At 46.9% G+C, this 23,168-nt stretch overlaps 1 protein-coding gene across 1 annotated transcript in view; it reads left to right on the top strand.

Annotated features, from left to right (window-relative positions):
- Nucleotides 1-21,611, top strand: part of PSMB7 (proteasome 20S subunit beta 7) — a 65,144-nt gene extending 43,533 nt beyond the window's left edge. Inside the window, exons 7-8 of the mRNA XM_066580801.1 lie at nucleotides 21,158-21,309; nucleotides 21,389-21,611. Of these exons, the coding sequence (XP_066436898.1) occupies nucleotides 21,158-21,309; nucleotides 21,389-21,500 (264 nt within the window). The 3' untranslated portion in view covers nucleotides 21,501-21,611. The remainder of the gene's footprint in view (nucleotides 1-21,157; nucleotides 21,310-21,388) is intronic.
- The last annotated feature ends 1,557 nt before the right edge of the window (nucleotides 21,612-23,168 follow it).

A 23,168-nucleotide genomic window follows, 5' to 3' on the forward strand; every position in this document is an offset into this window, starting at 1 on the left:
CCAATTTGTGTCACAGGGTAAAAATTCCTTCTTGACCCCGGCAAAAGGTGATCGGTCCTAGAACCCTGGATCAGAGCCGCTGATGATAGTGTGATGGTTGAGTGCATTGTACATGTAGAGCTGGTGGGGGCGCTGGTTGACGATGGGGCGCACGGTGGGTGAACGCGCTGGGTGGCGGTGTTGGGGGTGCTATGTTGCGGGGGAGAAGGGTGGGGGACATGTGGATCGTCAGAGGGAAAGGATCATTTGCTGTTCCAGTGGATGAATGAGCGATCTTGGTTGTCAGGTCATGGTACTTCCAGGATTACAGCCTTCATTCATTCAGAGGGGCGGCGCTGCTGTGTGACTGGGCGCGTGCGGGCGGCGGCGCTGCTGTGTGGCTGGGCGCGTGCGGGCGGCGGCGCTGCTGTGTGGCTGGGCGCGTGCGGGCGGCGGCGCTGCTGTGTGGCTGGGCGCGTGCGGGCGGCGGCGCTGCTGTGTGGCTGGGCGCGTGCGGGCGGCGGCGCTGCTGGGTGGCTGGGCGCGTGCGGGCGGCGGCGCTGCTGGGTGGCTGGGCGCGTGCGGGCGGCGGCGCTGCTGGGTGCGTGCGGGCGGCGGCGCTGCTGGGTGGCTGGGCGCGTGCGGGCGGCGGCGCTGCTGGGTGCGTGCGGGCGGTGGCGCTGCTGGGTGGCTGGGCGCGTGCGGGCGGCGGCGCTGCTGGGTGCGGGCGGCGGCGCTGCTGGGTGGCTGGGCGCGTGCGGGCGGCGGCGCTGCTGGGTGCGGGCGGCGGCGCTGCTGGGTGCGGGCGGCGGCGCTGCTGGGTGGCTACTGCTCTGCCATGCCTTATCGCTTATACAGCGATTATAGGCACAGGCAATACAGGACGCCAGTGTCTGGCGTCCTGTTGCCATGGCGACAGGCCGGGCTCTCGTGATGACATCGCGAGTTCCGGCCGGAGACACAGAGGGAGCGCGATCCCTCTGTGAACTCTTTCCCTGCCGCGATCTCCGATGCCCCCCCGCTGTTGCAGCGGGACGCCGGCTGTGAATGACAGCCGGCTCCCACTGCGGGATAGCGCTGGATCTTATGTGATCCCGCGCTATCCCCAGGACGTACCGGTACGTCCTGTTGCGGGAAGTACCAGGCTGCCAGGACGTACCGGTACGTCCTGGAGCGGGAAGGGGTTAAAGGGGTTATCCCAGGTTTGCATTCATTTTAATTCATGTTCCCCATATCTAAACAATATAAGATATCCTATAACTGCTTCACCTGGCGGATCGGAGATCTAGTGCCGCAGCGACGGTCACCCCTCTGTGTTCACAGGGCGCAGTGAGCCTGTATACAGGACATCACTGGCGTAGGGGGCCCATAAGGTCTCTCTTCTCCATATAGGGAGCCCAGTACTATGAATAAAGCATTACAGTTGTGGCCCTGTTACAGGTTTTGCATTAGGGCCCAAGATCTATAAGTTACCCCTCTGCGTTAAGGGGTTAAGAGAAATTGGGAGCCTCAAGATAAACTTTTGCACCCGGGCCCATGAGCCTTTAGCTACGCCGCTGCAGGACATCACAGGCTGCTGCTGCGGCCAATCACAGACCTCAGTGCTCAAGTAGACCCGACTCGGGGTACAGGCTGTGGCGCTGGACATGTGGGGGGCCAGGACAGGTGAATATAAGCTCTTCTCTAATGTTTGGCCATGGGAACACAAATTAAAAGCAAAAATACCCTTAACCTCTCCTTTAGGGGAGCGATGAGGAGCAGCACCAGGCACGGCTCATGCTGCAAAAACATTTTTTTTAGCGGTGATATTTTGTATCCGCTCTTTGTAGTTGAGCATGTAAATGTAACTTACCATTCACCAAAAAATGTAAGCAGCCTTTTTCCGCTTTGGCCCTGAGCGATCGGGCGCAGTAATCCTCCTCTTTGACCGCATCTCCTCCAAGCCCTGGTTAGCACAATTAATGGAGGAACCCGTTCGATTTGGCAGCAAAGGATTCAGATGATATTGCATATCTGCCTCGCCGAGACCCCATCTTTTATTGACCACATAAATTAGCAGTCTTTTGGGCAATTGTTACCACTCAGTTAAGTCACATCTTGAAGACAAGCTGTCACACATACTAGAAGCAGTCAATACTGATCAATACTTCCATGCCTCCAGTGTAAAGGTTGCAGGGGGACGGAGCAGTAATGGGCAGCGCATCGCCTGTTTACCTCTGAAGTCTGCATTACTCCCATTGTTTCCCTTTAGAAAGCTTCTGGATGTTTACCTTGTACAACACAGCCGAGCCGCTCGGAAACATGAGGGTTTGGCTTTTTGTCGGTGTGATGATGAGATGGGAAAGCCTGGGATTTTTTTTTTTTTTTTTGTGTGTGTGTTATAAATTATATATACGGTTTGGATAGCGCATTAGTGAGTTGGCCGTCTTCTCAGGAAGCATTATACTACTTGGAAAGAGACGGAGAAATAAAAGGGCAGATGTTTCTACATCGGAGGTTAAATACTCATTCACTTATACAGACGATGTATAAACGGGCTGCCCGAGTGAACGAGAGAATCGCTCGATCAAATGATAGATCGTTTGATATGGGCGGATCCTAATCCTATAACGCCTGGGTTATCCGAACCGCCGTCTCCCCAGTAATGATATAACGGTTGTGTCTGTAATGGCATTATGGCGGTGTTATCTGGACCACCCCCCTCCTTGGTAATCTGGTAGGGACTGTCTCATCTGGACGGCCCCCCTCCTTGATAGTCGTGTAAGGGCCGTGCCGTCTGGATCGCCCCTTCCCTGAGGGCTGGATTCACACGGGCGTGAAAATAACACATCCATTTCAATGTGTTTTTCCAGAAAAATGAGTTTCCTCTCAATTTGAGAAATCGCTGCATGTCCTATTTTTGGGCAATTCCTCGTAAGAAATTGACATTTTTTTTCAATGGGATCGTTTAAAAAAAATAAATAAAAATGGCATCACACTCGCATGCCTTATGGGATTTGCATGCAAGGGTGATGCAATTTTTACCATTGAAATTGTTGGTATCACATGCAATCCGCCCCCCTCCTTTTTTACGAGCGTGAAAATCGCAGTTACATATATGCAATTGCTTTTTAAGCAAAAATCTATCAAAATTGCATGTTTGCAAGTGCGATATGAGTCAGAGTTTTTTTTTTTTACTTATACCGCACTTGCCCGTGTTGATCCAGCCTCAGAGCTGTGTCGGATGGAATGCCCCTCCCAACAGCGATGACACCCGTCCGGCGTTTGTGTAGTCACAACATTATTTCTATATTCTGAAATATCTGCAGTGGTTTTCGGGTTTTTTTTAGCTAATTTAGTCCAATATGATGTATGAAGAGGGCAGGTGTGGGTATAATGATAGTTCTAAAGCCCCATTTACACACAGATTATCGTTTGAACAAACGACTCAATGAATTGTTAACGATTTTGTTTTATAGAAATGCTGAGCATGTAAATGTACAGATAATTGTGTGAAATTTCTCCATTTCCCTCATTAGCTAAAGGAAGCACTGTATATGTTGTTTGCTCAGGTTGATGTTTGTTTATACGAGGAATCTCTGCCCAGCAGGGTTTTAATTAGTGTGAATCTAAGCCATTGTCTTCTGATGGCACAGGTAAACAAGTAGTCATTGTGTTTTGGAAAGGCAAACAATCACCCCTCCCCTCAAGTTGTTCAGTCTTTCAAAGACTAAACAAATGCCATCTAAATGAAGCAAAAAGCAAAGGAACGAACGACCATTCTTATAACTCAGTGATTAACGATAAATCAATGATTAGTGCACAATGGCTTCACATTTATATTTAACAGTTGTCGCGCAAATTAGTTTGTTTGAACAAAATTTGAGCGATAATGGTTGCGGTTAAATGGGCCTTTAACCCTTTCCAATCCACTGTGACTCCTGAAGACATTATGATTTAAGGCTGTACAGCTCTGATGTTGGAAGACGTCCATCGGGGTTCTCTTACTGTATATTGCCAGCCTCTCTGCTGTTGAAGCCTATCCAACGTGTCACCTCATGCAGTACTGGCTTTAGCCAGCAGATAGCGCCGTTGTATAATGGTCGAAAAAGAGTAAGCCCCCTAGGAAAACCAGGATACAAATTGGATTGGAAAGGGTTAAATCTCGCACACCCAGCAACCCGTATTAATATAGTTGGTTAATTAGTACACTTTTATTTCTATGATAATGACAATAGCCGGGCACTTGGGCTAATGTAACCCATCTGTTGTCAGTGTTTGACCTCCTTTACCAGCATGCCTAGTAATGATGCCAGCAGCATCGCCCGTTCATCTAATAAGGGACCAGTTGCCATGTACAGCCCTGCTGTTATAGCTTGTGGTGCTGATTAATGTATCTGCCACACCATTGCAGCAACACTTGTACACCTCACTCAGGGCTCATTCACACGGGCTACTAAATCATACAGGAGTTAGCTGCATGAAAAAGTCACAGCTAGCGCTGCAGAAAATCGTCTAAAAGGAAGATCTTCTGCAGCGCTAGTTGTGAGCGTCAGGGCTATTCATGCGGGCGGAACTGACCGGAAAGATGCGCTGCTGGTGAGAGCTTGAGGACGTCCCTGGGGTAAGCCCCTTTGTCTCTCCGGTAGGGCTTCCCTTCATCTCCCTCTTTCCAGTGGAGCAAAGCCCCGCCACGGAGATGAAAGGGATTCCCCCAGGGCTTCCTTTCATTGCTGGGAACTCCCTTGATTTCAGCGCAGATGCTGGGGTTCCTCTGCAGTGAAGAAGGAGGAATTCACCTCCTAGCAGCCAGAAAAGTTCCCCCCCTGAAGGGGAATCCCTCCCTCCTCCCCACAGAGGGGGAATTCCTCCTCCCCTGCAGAGGAACCCTAGCATCTGCGTTGCTGGGGCATTAATTTTCCTTTGCCAGCCGCCTCGCATAGTCTCCCATAGGTGTCTATAGAGGCTTCTGCGATTTTATGCCAAAAGATGGGTTAAGACATATTTCTTGACGCAGCGGTTAATTTCAGTCACTAAAAAAACGGACATGTGAACACACCATAGGGAACCAATGGTTCTAATAGACGCGTGGTTATGTGCACACGTATGTACCCACATAAACACGCTCGTCTGAATGCACCCTTACCGTTTATTATTCGCACATAATATGCAATGCAAATATGTTGATGTGAGCCCTGCCTTAAACAACTGCAAACATACAGCCATACGCTTTCCATTGACTGGAATGTTAAAAAATATATATATATACATCTTCATACGTTTTGTGATCAAAAAGAGTAGTCGGCTTTGCTTTTCATGCTTCTACTTCCATTCAGCGTCACTTCACTGTCCAGATATCAGCCTTTATGTTGAAAAGCGCGGTGATGATGGAACGCAGGATATCTCCAGCAGGCGCAGTTGGAGACGTTGCTAAGGACGGACACTGGGGCGGGAGAGGGCCTGGATCACAGGGAGCTGTGAGCTAACATAAAGGCTGATGTCTGAACAGTGACGTCAAGCTGAACAGAAATAAAGATATCGATGTGTTCCACTTGTCACACTTTGTAGATTTGGTTTATAGCACAAAAAATAGGTGAGAAACTTTCCTTAAAAACCATCACATAATGGGTAAGAATAAGTCCCATACTGGACCCTCGTAGCCCCATCGCTACATCTCATGCCCGGCTCATCCAAGGCTTAGGGAAAGTCTTAATCCTTTCCAATCCACTGTCTGATGTCTGAAGACATTCTGATTGAAGGCTGTACAGCTCCGATGTCAGATGACGTCCGGCAGGGTATTCTTACTGTATTTTACGGTCCTCTCTGTTGGGGTCCTCTCCAGCATGTCCCATACCGCAGTACTGGCTCTAGCCAGCAGACGGTGCCATTGTCTAATGGCAGAAAGAGAGAGCCCCCTAGGAAACCCTGAATCCAAAATTGGATTACAAAGAGTTAAAAGACATTAACCTTTATTGAAAATCCATATAAATAATGTGAGCAGTAACCATAGCACTCATGCTTTTGTGATGCGTGTCTGGCACCATCCGGTGCCCTTAGTTGTAGCCAAATCTACTACAACTAGAGCTGCAGACTTGTTTTGAGCAGTTGACAGGAAGGGTTCATCAATTCATGCAGCTTGTGCCAAATTCTGAACCTCCGACTAGATTTCCGGTTTCGTCTGATCACGTGACCATCTTCTGCTGGTCGGTGATCCAATGTTTGCGTTTTTCTTCTTCTTTTGCTTACCACTGGAGTCTTGACTTTGTTTCTTTTACCAAAACTTTCCATCTACCATTAGTCCATTCGTGCCGAGGAACGATGAATTGAGCATTCAGATAAGTTAGATGGAGATCCACGTTGTATTCGGCGCAGTTTGCTAGACTGTACCCCGCAGGTTCATCAGATTAATATCCTCCTTTAACGCCTTTCGTCAATGAGTTGATTCCATCCATAGGATCCCCTTTCACTGGATGTTTTTCCTTGATCACACCATTCTCGATATTCTGGCAACACCGCTGTTCAATAAAACCCAATAAACCCGAAATCCTTGCCCCGGCTAGTCTAGCACCGATGACCCGGCCTCGTTGGAAGTCGTTCAGATCGCTGGATTTTCCTATTCTAACGACAACTGATCCACGGAAAACTCGTCACATGATTTTATGCTCTATTCTAGGGTCGTACGTCTAACTTCCAGCTGCAGATGTATCTAGTCAAGTGGCCATTCGGCGACTAGAAGGTCTGTAGGATTACTTTAAACTTGAGGACATCTGAGGAAGGTTCTCTCCTGCTTAATCAATGCCGTCTCCTATGTAAGGTGAATAGCCTAAACTTTACCACCGGTCACACATCTCACGGCTAATTCTAATCCTCACAATATAATCTTAGTCTCAGGAAGGGAATTTCTCACTTTTTTAGAACGGCATCCGTACACATTTCCGCTCGGACGTTACCAGCGTTTGCTTGAAGTATGCAGAAAAGAAAAAAAAAAGGATTACAGAATATTACTGTCAGATGTCAGCATTGGCTGGAATATTAATGAGAAGCAGCTTAATTAACGGAGCCACACTGACAGCGGCAGAGAATTGATGGAGACTAATAAAACTGTAATGAAGATGATTCATAGAAGTTTTGATCGGGGATGAAGACAACACACGAATACAACAAAAACCCTTTGCTGCGTGTCAAGGCTGCTAAAGCCGTGCATCCGTAAGCCGGCGCTGTTCGCGCGGGGGTAACTTGTAACTGTTTTGATATCCTCTGTGAAGGGCAAAGTGGTATATTCTCAGACACAGGCAGTCCTATTTGCATTTAGTTGTTATGCGGGATGTGGCCAAGATTACCCATTGTCGCGAGTTGCCACAGCGAGCAAGAGAATAAACCCCCTTGAAGATTATGGTTCATTAAAACGGGAAGAAGATTAATATTTTCCCTGTCAAGATCAATACGGCTTCTCCTGCACTAATTGTCAGAAAAGCTCGCGGAGGCTACTGAAGGATGGCAGTGTGTGCGCACAGTAGATCACAGGGACAGTATTCAAAGGAAGGCTGTCCTGCACCCTCTGGTATCGACTTGCAAATTAGCAGCTGGATTCTAATTAAACAAGCTTAATGAAAGGAGCATTTGAATACTGCCGAAGAATTAAAAAAAAAAAAAGACAATCCTTTTTTTTTTTTTCTCCTCTTCCCATTCTGTAGTATGTCCTGTACTGCAGACCCAGGGAGATGGCGGGGGCCATGTATGGTGGATGCATGCTTTTATTATTATTAGCCCCGAACCTTTATATGGTGTCTGGAAGGCTTTGTGGACAATAGCTAGTACAGTCACATCAAAGATTTTTATTTTTTTTGCATTGTCTTATTTTGCACTTGCCAAAGGGGTTTTCAAGTATTGCCCCACAGTAGTTATTTATATTTAATGGTGGCTCTTCAGATTTGCATGCGTTTGAAGTGGTGGGCACATCATTGTAGCTTTAAGGGCATAATGGGGTGATGTAGCCTTCTCTGCTCTTTGCGGTCGCTGCTAAGTTGGCTTTCATTAGCTCTCCCTTTACTTTACCTGTGCGTTCTTTTTTTGTGGACTCTGAGGCTCACGTAATGTTCAGCTTGTTTTTCTTGCCTAGACATGTTAATGACAGATGTGGAGTGTTGGGGTATATGCTCTATTGTCATACAGGTTTCTACCAGGGTAGTATATGCCTAAAAAGCCTACTTGTACATCACGGTTATTGCAGTTGGGCCAGATGTGGTGGGAGCATTGAGCTACAATACCAGCTTTTGGGTCTAATCCTGGGAACCATTTGATTGCATGATTTTTTAATGCTGCTTTTTAAACATTTTTTTTTGGGGGGGGGGGCATGGTGGTGTCACACGTTTGCCCGATTCTTTGGTCTCATCTCATTCACGAACACTGTCAATTTTCCCTCCTTTTACTCTATATTGACTGCTACCTTTTCGACCCTTGATGACTGTAGAGTGTTGAGGGCAGACCGGTGAAGTATCAAGACTGTAAGGCTTTGCCTATATAGTTGAAGCACAGATTTAGAACTTGCAATGACATTCTTCTTGGACTGTACCCAAAAAGCTGGCTATAGTCCATACATCAGGAGATAAAAAGCTCCGGCACTTCCGTGGATACCAGGATAAAAAACACAGTATTTATTTTGGCATCATGAATAAAAACCTTTGTTTCTTCTTTTTGCGCTTAGAGTTCTTGTTCATAGCTATCCGTGCGGTGAGCTGGCATCGTACCATGTATGACCAACCTACCATTCCTAGATCTCATTGGCCAGTAACCAAATTTATGGGCTCCTGCCCTCCCCATAAAGGATTCTTTCCTCCTTGTTCCTTTTCGGCGTTCTTCATTTCCTCTCTTAGCCTCTTCTCCCTTTTTATTCACTTTTCGTACACCCTGCAGTTTTTAACATTTTTCTTAGCCTGGGTGCTTCCCGTTTTCCCCTAATTTAAAGGGATTGCCGTGCAATCCCAGACATGTCCCATTGATAAGAAAAGGCTGCTTCTGGAAGGAAAGCTTTCCCCCCCCCCCAAATCCTTAATCTTGGAGAATGCCTTTTAATTCTCTCCGCTCTCTCCTTTCTGTTTGCTGCCGCCTCTTGCCGCTGGTTCCTTACACTCCGTCCAATCTGCGACTCGCGAATATTTCTTATTGCCGGAGATCTTCCGTTTTGTCCCCTTCTCTTTTTCTATGTCTGCTTCCATTTCCTCTCTGTCTCCTCCTTTTCTTTCCTTGAACGGAGAACTGCCAAGACTAGATAGAATGAAATCTGGGGTGGCAGCTGCTGTGCCCCACAGTTACATAGCAAGACTTTGAAGATGTTTCAACTTAAAGGAGCTGAGGGCTACAGGCTTAGCCAATTTCTGCAGGTTGCTGGAGCTTTGGCTTTCTGCCTTTTGAAGATGAGCTGCTAAAGCTCCTGCCACTGCCTCAAGCGTGCTAACACCAGCAGGATGTTTTTTTTTGTTTTTTTTCTTCTTCCTCCCGTAGCTTTAGCACATCTCGTATGTAAGTAGCACATACTTTGTCAATGCCAAATGTGACAAGCCTTCCTCTACATTGGCCCTGCCCGGAAGCTTTCACTGCAGTGATAGATAGCGAAGTGCACAAGTGCCACTTTTCCAGACTGATTTATGGAGTCATATTTCACGGAGAAGCAAGCGTCGGCCTCTGGAGGAACACTTATGGATTGCCAAAGACCAGAGCTGCTTCACTTCTTAAGACCTTGCAGTCATTTAAAGAGTCTGATGCCATGCACCTGATAACCATTGCAGAGCTGCATTCATTTGTCATACGGGCAGCTATAGATCTAACCCGAGTAAAGACTCCCACACCGGCCTGGGCGCAGACTTTACATCATCTTATTGACTCGTCGTTCTCCGCTTGCTTCGGGATTGTCAATGGCGGAACTAAATGCTTCATTGCCATTGTAATGTTTTTGTTTTTTTTTCCCCCCAACTTCTTTGATCATTATTGTATAGACATTGACTATTGCTTAAGTCCCCAAAAGTGCTTGGTGTTCTGTGGTGGCCACTAATCGATGGGTGTATGGGAATCGTCATCAAAGATTTCTTATTTCATTATAAGTATGAAGGCGGTCTTCTGGTTTCATATAAATTCTATCCCAGAGTGGAGGGTGGCATGTTATCTGCATTTGATCTTCTCCCGTGTCACTGTTGCACTGGTTCTGGTGTTGGGCAGCCAAGATGGCCGCCTCCATTGTTTGCCTAAGCTATGCACTGTTCTCTGATTGGTCGGCACTGATCACATGAGCAGCGCAGGTCAGTTATAGAGCAGGTATGGTGCAATGGTAGTATAACACTACCAATTGACTGGGGGTTATTACGTAGTCAAGATGACGGCGTCCATCTTGGCCACCCAAGATGGACGAAAACCAGCGCAGCTGTATGTATAAAGTGCACGTGCCCAAAATCTATCCAGTGATATCTCATAAAGAATTGAAGATATTAGCGTGAGGACAATTGCACAGATACACAACTGTTATCGCCTCGGCCTCAGTAGATACTACTCCGTAGACTATAATGGCCAACATCACTCCCATTATACATTGACCCATTGAGTAATCTAGAAGGGCAGCAACAACAGCTGCTTTATTCTCTGTTCCCAGTTGTTAAAGGGGTTGTCCACTTTAAAGAGGAACTCTACTTGTTAGAATGGTTCCTTGGCCATAAGGGTTTTTTTCACACTGCACTTCTGTCCAGCGCAGGCCCCATCCCGGCTTTCTATGCAGAAAACTTTATAGGGACTGGGAAGCCAGATGGAACTAAGACGGCTGAGTCAAAGACCTCCTTGGTCACCGCTTCACACAGTTTACATTCTCCTCAGTCTTTTAAACTACACAGATTTTCCAGGTTTTTTTGTGGAGGATAGGAAGCTATAATTTTTTTTGTTGTTAATTTACAGTTTTCTTTTAAAATTCGTATATTTGAGCAAAAATAAAGTAGAGGAACGGGTTCCTCGTTTTGTTTTGGACGTTTTGTATAGTTTTGGATTACAGAGTACATATGGCAACAGCTTTGGATCATTTTATATTTTATGGATATATTTTGTTATTTTTTAAAATCTTTTTATATATTTTTTTTAACATGCATATCCACCATGATGTTGTGTAAGACCTATGGGGGGTCATTCACATTGTATTTATTTTTTTCATACTTTTCCACTGTAGAATCCTAGACTGGTAGAGTTGGAAGGGACCTCCAGGGTCATCGGGTCCAGCCCCCTGCTCAGTGCAGGATTCACTAAATCATCCCAGACAGATGTCTGTCCAGTTTTTGTCTGAAGACTTCCATTGAAGGAGAACTCACCACATCCCGTGGTAACCTGTTCCACTCATTGATCACCCACACTGTCTTATATCTAATTTGTGTCTGCTCCCTTTCAGTTTCATCCCATTGCTTCTAGTCCTTCCTTGTGCAAATGGGAATAGGGCTGATCCCTCTGCACTGTGACAGCCCTTCAGATATTTGTAGGCAGCTATTAAGTCTCCTCTTGGGGGACATCCATAAGAGCATCAGGGGAAAACATCCCTCTGTAGTGACAGTAGTCATTATCGGAGCTAATCTGGGTCAGCTAGGACCCTTCAGCTCTGCTATGGCAGGGGGCACCCGATGGTCACGTGATTGCCAGGTAAGATAGTGGAAGTAACACTTCCACTTTCTCTCTGCACTACATAGCACTCATTGAGCACTATGTAGTCTGTAAAGGAAAAGACACAAGCTGTTAAAAACTGCTTCTGCCTTCTCCTCTTGGTCCACAGGTGTGTCTTACAGCTGAGGATCCAACCTGCTCCTGCTTGATTGCAGGAGCTTTAATCCCACTCCGTATTTTTGCTTTCAGCTGGGATTAAAGCCCAGGACCAAGCACCGTAAATTTACCACGCTTGGTCATTAAAGGGTTAAAATACGGTCTTGCAATTACAAATGATTTTGACACCCCTGTTCTTTGAAGACTAACTTCCAGCCTGAATGATAAGTCACAGCCTCCTGAATGGTGGGCTTCTGACCTCTGCAACCCCCATAGATCCCTTTTAAAGCTGTGCGCCCAGCCTCCCTCCAAGTGGAGCCTCAGTGCTGCAGACATTTGCGTAACTATTGGGGATGCGGTTGCACCCAGGCCCAGGAGCCTTAGGGGGCCCATAAGGCCTCTCTCCACCATATAGGGAGCCCAGTACTATGAATAAAGCATTATAGTTGGGGGCCCTGTTACAGGTCTTGCATTGGGGCCCAGGAGGTTCAAGTTAGGCCTCTGTGTTAAGAGAAGTTGGGGGGCCCCAAGATAAACTTTTGCACCTGGGCCCATGAGCCTTTAGCTATGTCCCTTTATTCTAGGAATTGATGGGGTTCTACCAGTCTTCCGAAAAAGATATTTAGGGAACGTTTGGAGAAAAAGATGTTGCAAAGTATTAATTTTTTTTGATAAGTAGAGGTTTGCGGTTTCCATAATGACTCATCGGGCCGTCGCTGGTGTCACTACTCGACGTCATTGATGCTTTTGTGAATGTTTGCTATCTCTGAGATCACATCAAGGTAAAATCAAGAAATGCAGGTATATGTGCCAAATGTGACTGGTTATTGTGCGGTCTTGGGAAGTCAAGTATACTACCCCCTCCAACAGTCACATCAAATTTGAAAAAACCCTCCCGAAAATGTCACTTTTTTATTGTAGATTTTGAATTTGCCTCCTATATATATTTGTTGTAGAACTTAGTTGCCTTTTAGCACTTGGAGTCTGTAAATCGCTTCCCCTTTTTGGGCTCCATCAGCCATAACCCATATTTCCATCAGTGTAGCTGGAGGATACATTGTATTTTGTGAGATGAGTTCTAGTTTTTATAAGAACTATTTCCAAGTATATATAATGTATTGAGTAACTTTCCTTCATTCTTTCCAGCGGGACGGGGACAGGGGGTGGGGGTGGCATGCGTTTTTTACAGGGCAACTTTAGTTTTTATTGGTACCATTTTGAGCTATACACAACATTTTTGGTTGTTTTTGGGAAAGCGAGATGAGCAGAAAACATCCTACTTTGGCCGCCTGCAGACGAGCGGAAATCCCGCTGCGGGATTTCCGCCGCTGAAAGTCTGCATAGGAGTGCATGACAATACGCACTCCTATGCAGACGGCCGCAGTTTGGCCGCGCGAAATCTCGCGCGGCAAACAAACCGCGGCATGTTCTAATTTCCTGCGGGGCGCGCACTCACCTGGCCGCCGGCTCCGGTCTGCGCATGCGCCGGCTGCGCGGCAGCCGGCACATCAAAGAGCCGGGGCCGCCAGGCGCGGGTGAGTACGCGCCCGTCCCTGCAGGCTCTGGGGTCGGATCGCGCGGCGAGATTTCTCGCTGCCGGATCCGACCCGCTCGTCTGCAGGCGGCCTTTGGCTTTTTCTGGATGAACGTGGGGAGGAGGGTAACAGACTGACCCAGATGGACATATGTTTGTTTTTTTTGGCCTGCCATACTATGAGTTACTAGATGAGCAAGTTCTCATTTTTTCACTTCTTTCTGGGGAAAAAGACTCATGTGACAACCATGGAGCGAATATGCTTTCTGATGGGGGTTCTTAGATAAAATGATCACAGATTCATGTCACAGCTTCCCTGGGACAAGGAGAGAGACAGAATTACAGATTTCTGTTGCCACTGTTCCCCCATCCACCCCCTCTGCTCTATACACCCACTGAAAAGTGACTGCTGTAAATTCAGTGTTCCTGACCCCATTTAAATGGCCGCAGTTGGTTCTGTAGGGCCCATCGACGTGCTTTTTGGTGTCATTAGCAAAGCTACAGCCATTAGTTAGAACAAGCTCAGTTTGTCCAAAAGTGTAATGTAAGTTTCCTGCAGAACGAACTGGGCTCCTCCCAAACCGTACGGGGGTTAATAAGGCCACAGACGAGCGGATTGTCCATAATACGGACGTGGGACAAATAACATCGTACGGGTATGTCATCCGTATCTCATCATTGTTTGATCTGGATTCACTTCTGTATTTGCGTTCATTGGATTTATTTATCACTGGATGAGTGTGGATCCATTTTTGCCCAATGAGTGCAAATATGGAGGTAAAAATGGCCAAAGTAGTGTTTTAAAATGTGTCCGTGAACAATTAGAGACACCTGCCCTAGGTACATCGGCTCCGTATTACGGTCTGTAAAACATGGACCAAGAGATTCTCATCTGAAGGCGGCCGAAGGGATATTACCATAATTCACTAGAGCATTCACCCCGACAATACAGCTTCCCCATAATGCGCCAATTTAATACGGTTGCACACAGCAGTCTTGAGAAAGCTGGGTGGTATCCAACGGCGGCCATACTTGTGTGTCGCCCAGCGTTCTGTAGACATATTTACAGGCGGTTAGACTTTATTGGGTAACGTAGTGTAAATCTCTGAAGGCTCCTGAATGACAGCCGCCGCGCCGTGCGGACGCGATGGAGGGAGGTTGTAGCTTTTGCCGCTGTTGAAAAGACGGCGTTTTACTGCGGAATAAAGCACGGTCGCAGTTTTTTCCGCCAGGTTGTGGTTTAGAGCCCTATATGTTTTATCCTGGCAGGTTATGTGGCATAAATGAATAGATAATGTCTACGACACTAACCTGGATTTACATTCTTTTACTAGGAAAGATAAACTGCTGATTAATTCAGTATAGAACTCAATTACAAAGTGAGCGCCTCTCTGCGGGGACCCGTCACCCTGCAGACAGCAGATGCTGAATTTATACCCTGGCATCCTCCTCGCTGCAGTGAAAGATTAACATATTTTATTGCATGTGTGAGGTGCAGGCAGCGAAGGGAGCGCCACACCGGTGTCGTAGCGTCCTGACAGGGGGGGCGCTACTAAACCACAGCGCCCAGGATTTACATCTGCATACATTGCGTATATCTTGTAGCTGTCTAAGTATATACATGTCATTTGTAGTTTTACTGAAGACTGCATTCGCTTTACTGCCGATTCGGTACATAATATACGCACAGAGGTAGCAGATTGCATTGTGATTCTGAGTTTGCGACCGGGGCAGTCCCATTTCCATGTCCACCATTTGTGTCTGTGGATGGAATGCAGTGCGGCGGCCTGCTCTGGGCCACCACTCGTTAGTTACTAATGAGGAGCACGTTGGGTCCGGCCATTTGTTAACATGTTCGTATCAGCGACTTTTTTGGAACCTTCTTTGCTAAATTCCCTTTAACCTTTTCCAATCCACTGTCTGACGTCTGAAGACATTATGATTTAAGGCTGTACAGCTCCGATGTTGGAAGAATTTCCGTCGGGGTTCTCTTACTGTATATTGCCAGCCTCTCTGCTGTCGGAGCCTATCCAACGTGTCACCTCATGCAGTACTGGGTTCAGCCAGCAGATAGCGCTGTTGCTTAACGGCATTGTATAGCAGCAGAAAAAGAGTGAGCCCTCTAGGAAAGCCAGGATACAAATTGGATTGGAAAGGGTTAAACATTGAAGTAGTGCAGAAACTGAATGGATGACCCCCCTCGATGCCAATTCTAAGTCTGGTTATTTGGACATGGATTGCGATTCCGTGCCGTATATACTACAACACGAATTTCCTATCAAATGCATGGGAATCGGTGTTGACATCCACATTGACCCTCCCGCCATGTGAACAAGGCCTTATGAATCTGCGGTCATGATAAAACCCCTTTTTAGTAGCACTCGCTCCAGTCCTACGTGATCCACTGATTATACTACACCGCAATATGACCTGTTCAGCTCTGCGACATCTGACAATTTGTAGACCGCGGCAGAAGTTTACCGATCCAGCCCAATTGTCACATATAGTAGGTAGGACGTGTATATATTCCTTTCCTGCATCCTGCGCTCACACAAGGGGATTCGGGAATTGTGTAATTGCCCTCGGATAGAAACTGAGCTGATGTGCAGCTGTAAGTGGTCATTTGGCAAACACAAGCCATTTATTATGTCGCTGACAGCGAGTCCTGCATCCTGTCACTCGCTCCCCTCGTAATTGCAAGGCTTTGGTGTCCCAAAAGCACCGTATCTTTCCTACTGCGCACACAAACCGCTGGTTAACCCTTTCTGGACATTGGCTGCCTTCTCATTTCGTTTGGCGTGTATGTTGGGAAGGTCACTTGGCATTCGGCGTGTCTAGAGAACTCCGTTGGAGAGTTGGGTTCTGTCACTTCTGTTGGCGCCTCCGGTGCGGATTTTGACACTATGTTGCGCTCTTTTGCCCAGGATAGCCGGACGGACCTCCATGTAGTTATTCGAGTCCACCTGCCACTGTTTGATTGCGTTATAGGTTGGAGCCGGCAAAAGTTTAGTGCAAGTGTGAACGGCCCTGTATGTTGGGTGACATTCTTTATACACATGTAACAAGTGTAGAACCCAAACGTGGTGTGAACATACAGAGCCGCCCTTCCATTACATTATATACAGGGTTGGACCTTAGGAGACGGGCTGATGTCATCTTGGTAAAGAGGTTCTGTCCGCTTCATGAATGAGGTTGATGGGCTCATGGGAGCTGATGCTAAATTGGGGGATTTAACACTTCGTTGTTCAGTGTAAAGTCACCGTATCGTCCAAATAGTTGGCCTGTGTAAATGCGGCCAAAAACAGGGTGACGAGCGATAACTTCTTCATTAGTTGCCAGTCGATTTGCTTCAGCTCACTTAAATAAAATGTAGTCCCTGATTGATTATTCTATGGTGTAACCAGGCAATCGTTAGGTCTTTTAACGACTAGTCAATAAGGTTTTTAGGGAGATGTGTGCTTCAGTCATCAATAGTTGGTCGGCGGGGCCCGCCCCTTGGATCCCCACTGATCAGCTGATTCCTGGGGACTCTGACACTGTGGTCAGTGCAGGAAGCAGATAGCGCTGACCATAGCGCAGCAGCCTAGGTTGGGGTTGCAGGCACGGCAGCTGTTGAGAGCTGCATTGCAGTACCAACCCAACTTCCTTTTGTTGACCACAATGACAGCGTCCCTGGGAATCTGCTGATTTGACAGGGATCAATCGAAAAAAAATGTAAAGTCCTGGTATACCCCTTCAGACTTATCCTTCTCAGCATTCAGCTATTGTCCTCTCGTAGATGCATGGACTATACAGGCCACTGGTGGCGAGCCTATGGCACGTAGAGCCCTCCCTGCTGGCACAGCCGCTCACCACCGTAGTGAATACAGGCACGGGCCGCGGCTCCCCTGCCGGTATTCGCTAGCTGCGCTGATCCCGGCTCACACTATGGCGTCCAGAAGCGCATACTAACGTCAGTGTGTACCTGGGATCAGCGCAGAGGAGGAGTGGAGCTTCAACAAGGAGGAAGGGGTAATTATATGGATTTGGGGGGGCACTATTACTTCTGGGGCGGATATAGGATATACTATTAGTAATAGTGACCCCAATATCGGCCCAAGTAGTAATAACACTACTACTGAAGCCATTGTGGGATGTCACTATTACTTCTAAGGGCGCTGTGGGATTTCACTATTACCGCTGGGGCTACTGTGGGATATCACTATTATCGCTGGGCCTGCTGTGCGATGTCACTGTTACCGCTGGGGCAGCTGTAGGATGTCACTATTACTACAAGGGGTGCTGTGGGATGTCACTATTACTACTGGTGCCGCTGTGGGATGTCACTATTACTACAAGGGGTGCTGTGGGATGTCACTATTACTACAAGGGGTGCTGTGGGATGTCACTATTACTACAAGGGGTGCTGTGGGATGTCACTATTACTACTGGTGCCGCTGTGGGATGTCACTATTACTACTGGTGCCGCTGTGGGATGTCACTATTACTACTGGTGCCGCTCTGGGATGTCACTATTACTACTGGTGCCGCTCTGGGATGTCACTATTACTACTGGTGCCGCTCTAGGATGTCACTATTACTACTGGTGCCGCTGTGGGATGTCACTATTACTACTGGTGCCGCTGTGGGATGTCACTTGCCGCTGGGGCCGCTGTGGGGGTGGGAAGGGGGTCACTGTTACTGCTGGGGTCACCGTGGAGGTCACTATTACTACTGGGGTCACCGTAGAGGTCAATATTCCTACTGGGGTATGTTGACATGTGGCGGAAATGCTGCAAAATGTCAACAGAAATTTCTGTTGCAAATTCTGCAGCATTTCCCCATCCAAAGAGTAGTCAAAATCTGCACCCTGTCTGTTTTGAAACAGCCCTTTTTTAAATAACGATGAAGGTAAAAATCATACGTTGTGATAAGCCCGCCCCCCTGACATGTTGGCACTTTGTGATGAATATGTGGGTTTTGGGTTGCAGTTTGGGTACTCAGTCTCTAAAAGGTTCGCCATTACTGATATAGGCGCATGCACAGAATCACCAGACTAGTCCTCTTATCCCGTATGTGCTCATGACCAATTTTTGCCTGTTTTTGCCTCCATATTGGTATGATTTTCTAATGGGCAGATCGGTAAAACAAAGAATAGAGGCAAAAGCAGATCAAATACGGATGACATATAGCTGTATTACGCATCCATATTATGAGTGTGTTGGGATATGCTCGTCCGAAACCGGCCTAAAGGGGGGTGTTCAGTATTAGAATAAGGATTGGTAAGTGATTTGTTTTGGGGGGTTTTTTGCTTTAATACTTTTAAAGAAGTTGTCTGGAAGTCAATAGAAATAGTTGAAGGATGTGCACTAAAATACAAAAAAAAACCCCATACCTGTCTGCTAACTCCCACATCTCCCAGAGGCCGATCCCCCACGGTCATACGGCGGCAGCGATGACGTTCTCTCCAGGACCGCCACAGCCATTCACTAGCAGTAACGCCAGCACTTCATTACTACTGCAATAAACCGTAAGGAGGTGGGGGGGCGGAGCGTTGGGGCGGCGGTAGATTTGACAGGTGAGTAATTATCTCTTTTGGTATTTTCGCACATATGTTCTTGACCGCTTTGTTTTCCTAATTCCTCTCCAACCAAGTTCCCGAATGGAGTGGTGAAGCCCTACGGGCTTGTCTAGGAGCCGCCCGGCTCCCTCTTCCCATCTCTTGGTTAAGTGTAGCTTTTGTTCAGCTATAAAATATTAAGTGCTTAAGATGTTAATGCCAAATTACTAGGCGGCCACCTGGCAGTAGTAGTTTTCTGTACTGTTTACCGGCATGAACAATATTTCCGTAACCCGCTGCCGTGGAAGCGGGAAATATCCAGAGCAGCCCTCCTTCCAATGGCTGAATCGTAAAAGACCCATCAAGGTAATCCATCAGCACCTGATCCCGCACAAAATACCTTACTCCCGACAGCCGGCTTAAAGCTAAGATTTAATACAGCCCCACGTCTGCCATCAAGCAGGCCTCGACAGTTTAAAGCTCATTCTCTAAATCTCTGCAGACTTTATGGCCAGCCGAGGGCCCATATAAAGTTTAATAGCATTACGGCACATAAATCATCTTTTAAAGATGCCGCGAGCAGCTCCGATATTAAATGCAGACAATTGTGTGCGTTATAAATAATTTATCAGACACCATTTCGGATTGCCCATCCAGTCTGACTTGTTTATTTTTGTCCTTACTGAAGAATTCCTCCGGCGCTTCTTGCGAAGAACCATTAGCGGTCAGTTTAATGAACTCTGGGGCTGTCGAGGCCACCAGGAGCCGCATGCTGCAGCTGCGGTGACCGATCTGGACCTCTCTCCTGCCTTCTCCAAGTGTTGGCCATTTGTCATCCGCTGGTAAATGGCTGTGCACATTGGAGCCCAGGGACACATTGTGTGATACAGTGATGGAAGCAAACAGATAGCTCTATAAAGAGCTGCTTGTCACAGCTGACTCGTCTTACCGTACATCACTCTTATTGTAATCTCATTTAAGAAGCAGCGCGGGCCCAGGGGTAACATATTCCCAGGTACTTTGGACTTTGCAGCTGTAAACTACTCACAGGCCTGGTTATTTGCTCCAAAACTTTCCTTTCTTTAATTACACCAGGGCTGCTTTTTCTATAAAAGGCAAGAAATAGCTGCGAGCCGGCAGGTTTTTACAGGAGTACAGCTCTGCGTATGCCACTATGCAAATGGCTAATACTGCTGACGCCGGAGTCATAATATCCATCAGCTTTAATGCGAGCCTCCTGTTTGGAATATAGATGATAGAATTGCCATATCAGGAGTTGCTGAAGTCAGAATAATGCTGCAAGGAGATCAGGATTGTCCGCTGCTCTCCAGCAGATCACAGGCACCATTACGGGTAGAGCTGTGATCTGTGTGCAGAATACAGACTGCCATAAACCATGCAGGGATACAGCTACTGTCTTAGCGGAGGCCTGGTACTCGAAGGGTTATGTCTTCGCAGGACATTTCTGCAAAGTAAAAAAATAAATAAAATTAAAAATTCTCCGAATTCATTTTGGAGCTCGGTTGCGTCATCGTTTTGCATTTACGGAACGGGAGCTGCAGAATGGAGGAAAACCGGTCCCTTTTATTTCAGTGGGGGTTTTTTAAGCTTCACTTGCACTCAGTTCCAAGTCCGTTCCTTTCTTAAACGGACTGCTGTGTGGTTTCCGTGGGGGGAATGATTTTCGTAACAATAATCGTTCTGTATAAAAACACCTCCACTACCAAGGAGATCTGTAATAAATTATGACGTCAGTGGCCAGAATCTTACCTTCCTCGTGACGCCAGCGGCCGTACTCCTGGCGCAATGTGTGCGGCACACTGGTCTGGTTTCATGGAGCAGCATGAAGTGTTATACCTTCTGGTTCTGTAAGACCCCTTTCACATGGTCCGTATTTATAACCCAAAACAGACGGTTTGTACATCTTTCCAGTATACTTGTCTGTGGAGGTTTCATATACCAATGCAAAATAGTGCGGTATGAGAGGAGTGGGGGTTACAGTCATCCCGGTGACCTGAGAGGTGGGTTACAGGCGTTGTTGTTCATGGTCTTCCCCGGTCCGGTTGTATACATGTAGACACAAGTGACGCATGATCTCTGCATCTTTTGTACTTTAAGTTTTGTGCGTCATAAGCGAAGATAAAAGTATGCAATTCCTACAAAGTTTTTCACCTTGATGAAAACTTATATGAAGGCACCTATGATTACGTGATGGGTGGTAATATGCAATAAGAATCAGTAGAACACTTCTGCTCTATAGGTTGTATGTGGTATTGCAGCTCAACCCCATTATCTCCCCAATCTTTCGAGCCACTCCGGTCCTTAATGTATATGTGTATTTCTTGCAGGAGGAAGAAGCCAAACAGCTCGTCCAGGATGCGATCGCCTCCGGTATCTTTAATGACTTGGGCTCTGGAAGTAACATCGATCTGTGTGTGATTACCAAAAACAAGGTGGACTACCTCCGTCCTCATGACGTGGCTAACAAGAAAGGAGTGAGGTGAGTGTGACGACTTACCGCTGCGTACGCAGGGCTAGTGATGGACGGAGATCAGCAACCATTGCTTCTGTTTTTACAGGACGGGAAAATACAAATACAAGAAAGGTACGACCGGAGTGCTTTCAGAAAAGATCACCCATTTCAACCTGGATCTGATGGACGAAAGCGTGCAGACCATGGATATTTCCTAATTGCCTTGCTCACGGTGGGGCATGAAGCCTCAGTCTTTGTAGTACATGTTAAACACTTGTTCCCGCTTGAAACATTTGGTTAGAAAAGAAATAAAATGTTGTTGTCCCTTACGGGAATTGTTGTGTAGTGCTGACTTGGCCAATGCGCCCACCAAGGGGGAAGCTTACAACTTGCCAGCAGAACACAGTCACTGAAAGGAATGGAGGGGTGGCATGCATACACAGTCTTCGTTCCACTCGTGTGTGGATCGTCAGGACCCCCATGATCATGAAGGCTTCCCCTATCCTGTAGAGGGCGCTAACTTTAGATTTTCGCACAGCCTCTTTTAAATTCAACATATAAGCTGTATGTTAAGTTCCCCATAGTAGTAGCAGCTGAAACAGAACGGTTTCTTTTACAGATTTGGTGCGCTATAGCAGTACAATGGCGCTCCGAACTAATTAGTGAAATACGTTAAAAAATGTTAGGCCTAAAAATGTCTATATAAAACAGTGGAAATTTATTTTAAAGGGAATCTGTTACCTTTCTGAGCATCTATTGTAGTAAGAACTTGTATTCCCCATGAAATAATCGTTCATGGCATCCTGCGCTGTGCCCAAGTGTCAGCTCTGATTGGACAGTATCAGTTTTGGGCCTTACGCACACGGGTGAATATTTGCTGCGGAATCCGGAGCGTGCATCTGCCTCTGGGTTCCGCAGCAATAACCCTCCATAGCATGCTATAGAAGAATTATTCTTAGTGCACACAAGCGGAAACCAACTGCGACTTCCGCTCATGGATAAAAAATCGTAGCATGCTCCATTTTTCTGCGGTGCCCACACAGACTGCTTCCATTGAAGTCAATGAAATCCGTCTAACCCACAGCCAATCTGCAATTGACATTGCAGACGGGCCACAGATTCTGCGGGGAAAGCAGGAGTTTAGAAAAATAAAATCTGTTCTGCGCATGTCTGATGGCAAGCTGTGCGGACCATCCGCAGTACAGAAGAGATACAGGTATGCGCGGATGACAGCTTCCACTGCGGACCCCCACATGTGGAATCTGACCTGCCCGTGTGCATGCGGCCTTAGTCTGCATGGCACATCCCTACCCAAATTATAATTTTATGGCAAATACAAGTGTTTACTACACGTTAGGGCAGGTGACAGCAGCGCCTCTTTAATCCCCTTAAGGACGTAACAATTTTCTTGGAGGATTTTAATCTCCACTTTCGTGAATTAATGACTTATTTTTCTATTTACGTGGCTTTTTTAAAAATTTTTTATTTTTATTAGACTTTTTTCCATACAAAAAAATATGAGAGGGTCACAAAGAAAAAAGGAGAATAGAGAAGAAGAAAACAAGAAGGGGGGGGGAGGGGGAGGGGACATGAAATAAACAGAAGAGGAACATTTTCAGGGCTGGGTGTGCAGTTCAAGTTCGTGTACTTTTTTTTTTTTCTTTTTGTCATGCCTAAACTGCATTCTACAAAGCGAGGTGGGAGAGCATTGCTCTATCTTTTGGTGGGCCATAGTGAGTGCAGCAGAGCCCCGCCAAGCTTGTGTCTAGCGAACCCAGTGTGTCCGGTCCCTAGTTGTCCATCCATCCACCAACCTCACGAACCACGGCCAAGCAGGGTTTGAGGTCATAAAGTTTATCCATGGTGCCCTATGAGGCCGGCCAGGA

The sequence above is a fragment of the Eleutherodactylus coqui genome, chromosome 10 (genome assembly GCF_035609145.1).
Source record: "Eleutherodactylus coqui strain aEleCoq1 chromosome 10, aEleCoq1.hap1, whole genome shotgun sequence".
In the NCBI taxonomy this organism is placed as follows: domain Eukaryota; kingdom Metazoa; phylum Chordata; class Amphibia; order Anura; family Eleutherodactylidae; genus Eleutherodactylus; species Eleutherodactylus coqui.